The sequence below is a fragment of the Geospiza fortis genome, unplaced genomic scaffold (genome assembly GCF_000277835.1).
Source record: "Geospiza fortis unplaced genomic scaffold, GeoFor_1.0 scaffold327, whole genome shotgun sequence".
Taxonomy (NCBI): Eukaryota; Metazoa; Chordata; class Aves; order Passeriformes; family Thraupidae; genus Geospiza; species Geospiza fortis.
In genome coordinates, this window is record NW_005054410.1 from 755,702 (window position 1) to 765,700 (window position 9,999).

A 9,999-nucleotide genomic window follows, 5' to 3' on the forward strand; every position below is an offset into this window, starting at 1 on the left:
GGTGCCGCCGAGCGAGGTTGGGGCGGTGCCAGAAGGGGCGGTGCTTGTGACGTCACGACACCGCGCGGAAGGCGGGGTTTTCCCGCGCGGGGGGATCCTCGGGATGCAAGAAAACAGCGGAAAATAGCGCCTGAAACTAAGATTAACCCCCCTCATAGATAGATAGAGATGATAGAGATAGAGATAGAGAGAGAGAGAGAGTGTGTAAATATAGATAGATAAATATAGATCGACAGAGATAAATATAGAGATATAGACAGATATAGAGATAGATGGAGATAGATAGATATAGATAGCAATTAGATAAATAACAATAACAACAACAAAACAAAAACGCAATAAAAGGGGGTTAGGAAATGGTAAAGGGAGAAATAAATAAGAAAACAAATAAATGGGTTGGGAAAAAAAAAGTAATTGGGGGGAATTAAGGAAGGAACTGGAAAATAGAGTATGGGAAATTAATAAAGAAGAAGGTGCATAAATAAATAAGGGAAAAGCAAAGGGAGGGAAAATGGGAGAGAGAAAAATACAATGGGGGGGAGAAACAAAGGGAGAGAAAAAAACAGTGGGAGGTGGAAAGACGAGGGGGAAGCAATGGAAAGGAAAAAAAAGCAATGGGAAAAATGAAGGGGAAAATATAAATAATGGAGAAAAATTAAGGGGGAAAATGAAAATAAGTAAGACAGGCAAAAATGAGTAAAGGGGGAAATAAATAAGGGAGGAAATAAATAGAAAAATAATAGGGAAAAACTAAAAGAAAAATAAATTTAGGAAAAATAAAAGCAACTTTTTCCTAGTGCTTAAAAACCAAATACACAGCCCTGGCACTACTGTTTTGCTATTTTCATGACTGAACTATTTGTATGGATTCAAGTCAGTATTTAAAGGCAGTTCAAAACAGCACCATGATTTATTAATTTTTGTTTAATAATTTATTAATATTTATTAAGTAATCTGCAAGTTCCAGGCCTTTTTTAAGTACACTGAGCAGGCTACCAGGTCCTATGTGGGCCCATGCCAAAAGGTTGTCTCTTATCATTTTCAATGCAATCATTGGGAATAATTGGAATGATCCAACACAGAAAAGACTGGACTCATTCTTGCTTAAAATACAGAATCCCACCCAGGAAGCACCAATTCACTGGGCTTCCCTGGCAGATGACCCTGAGGAAGTCACTGTTAGTCCCAAACTTTGTGGCATTCATCTTAAATCCAAAGAGCACCAGGTGCAGACCAAGCTGGAGGGACAAAGCCCTGCAGAACCTGTTGATTCAGCAGCAATGCAGATTCCATAGTTCAGCTCAAGAGACCTCTAATGGGAACTTGTGGTGGTTTTTTGTTACTCCAGCTCAGCCCTCAGTGAGCTAAAAGCCCTGTTCTGCCCCAAGGCTGGCTGATGACTCTAAAGAAACACTGACATTCTAAAAGAGCTGGGGTTGAGTAAATCCCCCCCAGAAAACCTGATCACAACTGGTTGTCAGCTTCATGCTTCTTCAGCCTCATAACCACACATGCCTTTTCAGCTGGGACAAACTGACACAGGGAAATGCTGTTCCCTCTTTGCTCCATGACTACTTTATGGTTTCATAGGCATTTTAAGATCCTCTCAGTTCTACATAGTAAGCAAACATTCTAACAAAATGGTCAAACACAGAATGGCACCTTGATATGACACTGCTATTTGTGAATAGCTGTTTTTTCAGACTGCAAAAGAACCAAACTCACAGCAGAGTCCGAGAAAGTGATTTATTTCCACTTGTCCTTATGAGTTAAAGACAGTATCTTTTCTTTATAAAACAGTATCATGTACTACTTAGAAAATGATTACACCTTTCTTGTCCAAGTTACACCCAGATATGTCCTCCTGTCTGTCTTTTAAGGATAGGTGAGTTGGTTGGTTTCTTTCTTTACGAGCAATCCTCAGAATGTAGCGTCAAAAAACATATATAGGTGAGGATAAAGTTACCAGCAAATGGATAAATGTTCCTGCATAATTTTACATTAACAGAGGAACTCATCCACCAACTAGTGCTCCATGGGCTCCTCTGCCTTCTCCACGGTTTCTTCAACAGGCGGAACCGGCTTAGAGAGAGGGAAAAGAAACATTTTAGGAAGGCAGAAGACAACACTTGACAAATCAGCTTTATCCCCACTGGAGGACCATGAGTGGTAAATGCAGCTTGTGTCAGGCAATAGCTCACAAATTACTGTTATCCAAATGAAGCACAGTTGGTAATTAGGAGACTACAGAGGTGTCTTGCTAAGGGCGTGAGAAACATATGCAACCACTTCTGCTGCAAAACAGTGAAAACTCATACTTGATCAGAGATGAGGAAAGGACATGACATTGGAATAGCTTGGCACAAATCCAGCATAAATTGATTTAATAAGCATCTGAGTTACCAGTTAAGATTATACAGTGTTCATGTAGTAAGTACATATTTTAAAAATCACCTTCCTAAAACTCTGCTAGAGTAGTAGACTTACATTTGTGTTAAACATCGTAGATCATATCTAATTATTGTCTTTCAACTAAGCCTATTTATTCATATCTGAACCACTCACCTTTCTCTGTGGTCTCTCCTCAAGACCTTCTAGGAATGGTGCTACATCATCATCATCATAGATGGTAAACTCCATGTCTTTGCCCACAATTCCAATTGAAACATTCTGTCAAGCAAAGGGTTGGAAGCAGTGAGAAGCATTCTCCTGCAGTTAACTTTGGTTTTACAGCTTTCACTTACTAAAGCTATCATATTTCAAAATCTTCTAAGTAAAGGCATTCAAGGGTTTCAATTTCTTTCATTTTGTTTCCTGTTTAACAACACACACAATTTCTTAAAACTGCCTATTTTAATTTCATTTTGATATTCAGTATTTTAAGACTTGTAAAAAATATGGTAAGCTAAGAATAAAAAAACACGGAAAATGATAGATAATTGGATATCCTTAGAATTTTCTTCTTCAACAGGTCCTCAATTAATTGTCAAAAGTTTGTGCAGCTTTGTCATGCTGGATGCTCTATAAACTGTTGGTGCATTACCTTCACTCAGTGCCCAGGTGAATTACGGACTGTGCTTACAATGCAAAGCTGGGATTCTACAGCTGCAGGTAATGCATCTTAAACACTGATCAAAACTTAAGATAGTTTCCTTGGTGGCACTCTATGTCTTATTTAGTGAAAGCATTGTTTTTGTGAAGAAACTTAAATCTGAGATGAACACAGAACAGTAGATACACTGGTGACATGAAGATATTATCTACCAGTATTCAGCCTCCAAGCTTCAGTGCCAGCCATACTTCACAAGAATTTTGTCACAGTTACTTGCAAGTAACGATGGCAAAGGAAACCTAGTCCTTACCTATCCATGTTTAACTAGCTCATTTAGATTACCTTAAAATGGAATCAGAAAGACACTGACAAACTATAGGGAACTACCTCTACACACTCATTCCCCTTCTTCCTAAATCCTAGCTAACAACTCCAAAATCAGTGAGACTTTTGGGTCAGCTTGACTCCCAGACCTCCTCTCCTTTCTGAGCAGAGCTGGTTATAAAAGTTTTCCTTGAGAAACCAGCCTTCCCCTAGATTTGAGGTCAAGCACATTCATTTTTGACCCCTGCCTTGATTCAAGGTTTTTTCCCCAAAGCCAGTATTCAATGGCTCCTCATCATTACCGCATACAAAAATAAATTCACCACTTTAAATGCAGCACCTAAATACTTGCCCTGACATACTGACCCTGCTCTGCTATGGAAACACTTTCCCTGGGTTAAAAAGGGCAGAGGCTTTTCATGTTTTTCACAGCTTTTCTGAGCACAGCATTTCCTTCCATTAGATGTAATAAACATCCACGTGAAAATCTCAACCATATTCTCTGAAATTTTGTCTTCGTGCAGATTTACAGTTATGCCAAACTTGGCTCACAATATTTATCTTCATCTCACTAAATGCAAAAGGATGGAGTGGCAGCAGTAGATAAACTGCAGAATTGCTGAACACCAGTGGGTAGAGAGAGTTCCATTACTCACAGTCAGTGAACTCAGTCATGTGCCTCTCCAAGTAAGTTCGTGCTGACTGTGAACGAGCACCAATGGACATTGCTTTGCAGTCAAAATAGTTTGCAGAGGGACAAGTCTGGAAGATGTGAGGGCCCATATCCTACAAAGAGAGAAGAAAACCCCCACAGAATGTTAAACAAATATATAAATTCACACCAACTCTGCTGCTGGAGCATGACATTTTTTAAAAGAGTTTTGCTTCATGGTACATCACACCTACATGTGTGCACAGAAACATATTTTATGTATATTTTATATTGCTGATTATATCTCTGTTCTTCAAAACTCTTGCTTAAAAAACCACAACAACAATTTTAAAAAACCCCAAAAACCTCTTTTTTCCCACTTTGCTCATCTGCAGCTTTTAAATGGACAGGATGGCTGGCACAAAAAAGTGCTTCTTCCTCTGTTCTACAAATTGCACTGTGCTTAAGTATGCTCCCTACTTCATGGCTTGCAGCAGGTATTTTACACACATTCTGTCTTATCTACAAAAAGTAAAAACTTGCTGTAGACTAGACCACACCATCCAAAATTTCAGGCAGTATCACAATTTCTTCCAACCATCATTATGTCAACAATCTTTAGGACAGAGATTCTCTGTGTGCTGCATTAAGCAAAATAAAGTTGCTAAAGAAGTGAGAGAGACGCCAGTGGTAATTTCCACATCCATTTTCTTACTGAAGTTTTAAAAATAATAGTTTGTAAGCATCCAAAATCAATTGCAAAATATTTACATAAACAAATCTCATCTCTGCACCTTAAAATACTCAGTAACTGTAAGTAGGATTAGCTATTAATTAACACTTCTGAACTATGTTTTAGGGTAAGATACAGAAAAGTATTTCCTTATTCAAAGAATTTTGATGAGTCTGCCTCTTCCATCTTTCCCTCTCAACACCTATTTGTTGCATAAAGTTCCCCGAGCACATTCTCCTGCAGATCAGTAGCAACCAGAGCAGCTTACTCACATCATAGCCTGCGATGAGCAGTCCTACTCCATAGGGCCTCCTGCCGTAGCGCTGGGTTGGAATCTGGGTTTCTTAAGAAAGCTAAGGAAACAATCTCAAAATTATATGATAATTACCCAAGAATTTTCCTAAACCAAGCAGAGATGGACCAGAATGCATCTTTATGGGATGTTCTCTGAAAATATACACAAGCAGTGTGAACAAAGAAGAATTGTCAAAAAAACTTTTTCAACTTTTAAGCTTTTAAGTGATAGATGAAAGTCATTTCATGAAGTGTATAAAAAAAAGGATACTGCTTCCAATTAGTGACACTAGGCGAGAAACTGGAAGAGGTCTATCAAACACAAATCTAGAATCCAAACACTCTTGACGCATGAAATTGCTAGGGAGCAAAAATATAAAAAAAATAATTAAAAATTCAAATCAGTGCATAGATCAAAGATACAATGAGGTTTTTTCTCAAGGCTTTGTTAAGGTAAGCATTTTTGTTTCAGCTCTGCTCATTGAGAAAAAGGGTCAGAGGCTTTCCATTATTTCATTTCAGCATGACCTGTCATTGTTATTGAGAAAGTTGACCACAGCTTTGGTAAAGCATAAATTGGGTATTTCAGCCATACAAATGCAGAGAAAGCAGAAGTTCACACAGGCAACAGATGGATCCTCTGGAGAAATGGCAAGGTTAAATGGTTAAATGGTCACATTGCTTTGTGACACTGCAGCGATTAAAATTTACTTCAGAAATCCTTCCCACCCCTCTGATGAAAGTTGCTAAAAGCAAGCCCTCCTGAAGCCCACACAAACAGCACTGTATGTCTTTAATAACTTTCTCAAATGTGTGTACACAGAAGCAGCTGCCAGAGGAAAACAAATGATGGAGTTTCTCAGACTGTTTGGAAACCCTATCACACTGAGGAAACCAGACAGGACTGTTTTACTTGCAACAAAACCAAAGAGCAAAATTTTAGGCCAAACAAATGAAATTTCTGCCAACTAGTTAAAAACTTGCCAGAATTTCATGCTGAGGTCTTTGGCATAATACAACATTAAGCAGCAACTCAAGACTATTCCTTAGCAAAGCAGAAAACTAATTTGCAATAGTCTAAATGAACTTTCCCTCATTATTGCAGCACTGTGTATGTCAACAAGCAGGAGGATACTCACCACAAGAGTCTTGCATCGGCAGTGAGTCCAGCAATGGAGATACCAATATGGTTGTCAACGTACAGGATTTTTTTCTGATGAGCTGCCAGCTCAGACTGTGCTCTCTATGCATAAAAGGAGAAAGCTATGTAGCAAACTGAACAGTCTGCCAAGCACTGTGGAGAAATCTGCCAACATTTATAGCAAGAACTGAATATGTTCATGAAACAATAAAAAAATATTAAATTTCTAAATTTGCAACAGGAGAAAAGAAAAACCTAATTCCACTTCAGTTCTCTCAGAAGAAAAGAAAGAACGGACACTTACTCAAGTTTTGGGAAAAGAAAGGAATAGTTTTACTGCTTACTAACAAATGAAAAGAAAACAAAAAAAGAGGAACACATCTGTTAAAGGAAAAAAATCTTCTACTCGTTTCCTTCACCATTTTGTGAAGATCTGCTCTGCATAGGTACTGGAAGTATTTCAGTCCTCAAGCAAAGGGAATCTGCAATTGCAGTTACATTTCATGTCTAAGTACAGACTGCACAAAACTAATTTGCCAGACCAAAACTTTTCTATGAACATTACTGTCCCCACTGAGACCAGAGTTCAGAAGTTACCTTAAGAGCCACCAGGACAGCGTGTGTTTTCGACTTCAGCCCCACAGTAGCTGAGCCTTGTTTCACTGCTTCCATGGCATATTCTATCTGATGAATTCGGCCCTGCAAAACCAAGTCAAAGGTCATCAATCACTCTCTAGTTAATCCTCTGAATCAGTTTCCAATTTTGCACTATTTGATTCCCCACCCCAGTGGGGACACTCACTGCACGACAGGTTAAATCAGCATGTGATTCAAAGACAGACAGAACTTCCAGCTGAAGTTGGACACTTAACTTTTAATCGGCTTTGCTGCAGAAATGAGTCTTACACAATTGTTGTGTCTCACCAGCCACTCCCCAATAACTTCTGAACAAGTTATTGGCCAACTGCAGCCAAGTATGAAACAGGAGTAGAGGTCTCCAAGAAAATGAAGTCCTTACAAGCTCTGCAGAGGAGCCCAGGAGCTTTAATGTCCATGTAACAGAAGCAGTGAGGGTTTTCCCATTTTCAGCACTCCACCCCATGTCAGACAGCCAACACAGGCACTCCTATCCTGCAAGCATGGACACCATGGAGCTGCATCCCATCAGCTGGCAGGGAGTGGAACACAGTAGTTGTTATGGTGAATGTTCAAGGGATGATCTACAGGATACCACCCTCCCATAGGTTGTTGGGGATTTTTGGCATAAGGTTTTTATTTAAGTCTACTAGAGAGACCCGAATGTCAAATTCCATCCCCTGCTGTAACTGGAATTTCAATCACATAGGATATTTCCTGCCCAAGAACAGCACTGAATTGCTGTGACCTGTCCAACATGAATTTGTCAGCTGTCAGGATGACATGCAAGACTGTAAAAATGAGAAACCACTTTGAGTTTTTAAATCTCTTTTCTTTACTAACATATTTGAAAACATCTCCCAACAATTATGATTTGCTCCTACATTAACAGTGCCAAAAACTATTATGGCATCACATCACTGCCTCACCTGCAAGAAGAATAGCCATTGCAGCACAGTAGCAATTTAAATGTCTTTTTTTCAGAAAAAACCAACACTATTAATATTTTCAAAGCAATTTAAGAAAAACATAGAATTTTGTGCTGTTGATATTTTGCAGTACCTGCTAAAAGTCTCAAGAGAATGTTATAGTTTTAAAAGTAACTTTTAAAGTAACAGATAAGAAAAAAAATTATTAAAGTTTGTCATACAGAACCTGCCAGAGAAACACAATCATAAAGAAGGATTAAAACAGCCCAAAGGCACCTACACCTATCATGGTATTGACTAAAAAAAAGGGAAATACTCAAGGTTGTTTTCATGGAGAATGGAAAGGATAGAACATCGTCTGTTGCACTGTATCTCACATGCCATAGTACTACATGATGAAGAATTTCAGTAGCAATACAAACCCACAAACTAATGATACATTAGCTTTATACTAATACAATTTGCTACTTGCATTTTAAATAAATCTCCAGTTTTGCAGAATATATAAACGAGTCTTTTTGCAAGGCTCTGGTTTTCTCTAAGTATCCTGTCTTAAAATATCCATAGTGAGAGAAGAGGCAATATTAAGTACCTCAGCCTGACAGTGGCTTTTAAAATTCCAGAATATTTACTTCCAACACAAGCTGTGAAAGTTTCAGAACACACAGTGTATGTTTTCAGTAACAATACTGAGTGTGAAACTGATTCAGAGGTAGTAAAATTTCAAATTCAAATGCAAATCTCACTTGAACCTCCCTATTATAAACTAAATAGCTCCTTACCCATATTATCTAGTGGACAGAAGAAAGAAAGACCAGCAACAGCATTTGGGGAGATTGAAACCGTTTCATGCTTTGTGTATACCTTACTTACCAACTTACTGTAGCTGTGTGAATGGATCATAGAGTCATGGAGTGGTTTGGGTTGGAAGGGACCTTTACAGATCATCCTGTCCAACCACCCAAAGCTGACATCATCTCTTTTGTACCTCACAGGTACATTTAGAAAGCAACTGCCTTAAGCAGCTGGAGGGGACAAGGCCCAGGTAAGCAGCACTCAGGTTCAGACACCAACAGACAGAGGATGTGTTGAGTGAGGGCTTTCTGGACACCTACAGCCTACAAAGGGAGAGGGGAGCAGCCTGCAGGAAGCTTCAGGTGCTTGAGCACAACCTTTGTGACTGTAATACCACTGCTGTGAGGTGGAGAAAACCCAAAAGCAAGTTAAGAGAAAACCCAGTGAGCAAGTGTATAAAGGTTTTACCTGCGGGCTCCAAACCGTGACATCATTGTCATACTGGTTGCGAAACTGGAATGAACAAAATAAAACTCATTAGTAACCCTAATGAGCTAACAGAGTGCTCCTGGAGGAAACCCTGCTTGTTTCCACAGAATCCCAGCATACAGAATCCTAGAATCAATAAGGTTGGAAAGATCTCTGATATATTGAGTCCAGTCTATGACTGAACACCACCCACTCTGCTAACTAACCATGGCACTGAGTGCCACATCCAGTCTCCCTGAACACCTCCAGGGATGGTGACTCCACCACCTCCCTGGGCAGCCCATTCCAATAATCACTCTTTCTGTGAACAAGTTCTTACTTTGTTAAATTCCTTTTGTCAAACTGTTAGGTGGAAGGGATCTCTAGAAATCACCCAGTCCCACCCCCCTGCCAAGGCAGGGTCGCAGGAGCAGTGACACAGGAACACGTTCAGGTGGGTTTGAATGTCTCCAGAGAGGGAGACCCCATGGCCTCCCTGGGCAGCCCTTCCACTGCTCTGTAACCTCAGTGCAAAGAAGTTGTTTCTCATGTTGAGGTGGAACTTCTGTTGTTTCAGTTTATGGCCATTGCTCCTTATCCTGTCCCTGCGCACCATTGTAAAGGGTCTGGCACCATCCTCTTAGCCCCGCTCTGAGATATTTGTACGCATTAATGAATCCCCTCTGAGCCTTCTCTCCCAGACTGAACAGGCCGAGCTCCCGCAGTCTCCTCACAGCAGAGCTGCTCCAGACCCCTGCAGAGATATCTACGTGGCTCCTCGCAGGGCCTCGGAACTCTCTGTCCCATCCCCGAAGCAGGGCCCGCTCCCCGCTGCCACTCGTTTTCAGGCCGGCAGCGAGGCCCAGTCCCGCCCGCGGCCCCGCGTGGCCCGGGAACTGCTTACTCACGGGCCCGCTCCCCGCCGCCCGCTCTCACGGCTGCCCCGCGCCGGCTAGGCAGGCCGGGCAGGCGGCG

The 9,999-nt window shown here is 40.5% G+C and overlaps 1 protein-coding gene across 1 annotated transcript in view; it reads right to left on the reverse strand.

The window, feature by feature from the left end:
• Positions 1-1,732: 1,732 nt before the first annotated feature.
• PSMA1 (proteasome 20S subunit alpha 1) overlaps positions 1,733-9,999 on the reverse strand; it is a 27,775-nt gene continuing 19,508 nt past the window's right edge. Inside the window, exons 2-10 of the mRNA XM_005426325.1 lie at positions 9,025-9,069; positions 6,794-6,895; positions 6,195-6,298; positions 5,327-5,415; positions 5,034-5,104; positions 4,033-4,162; positions 3,366-3,394; positions 2,566-2,670; positions 1,733-2,082 (exon numbers count right to left, since the gene is read on the reverse strand). Of these exons, the coding sequence (XP_005426382.1) occupies positions 2,026-2,082; positions 2,566-2,670; positions 3,366-3,394; positions 4,033-4,162; positions 5,034-5,104; positions 5,327-5,415; positions 6,195-6,298; positions 6,794-6,895; positions 9,025-9,069 (732 nt within the window). The 3' untranslated portion in view covers positions 1,733-2,025. The remainder of the gene's footprint in view (positions 2,083-2,565; positions 2,671-3,365; positions 3,395-4,032; positions 4,163-5,033; positions 5,105-5,326; positions 5,416-6,194; positions 6,299-6,793; positions 6,896-9,024; positions 9,070-9,999) is intronic.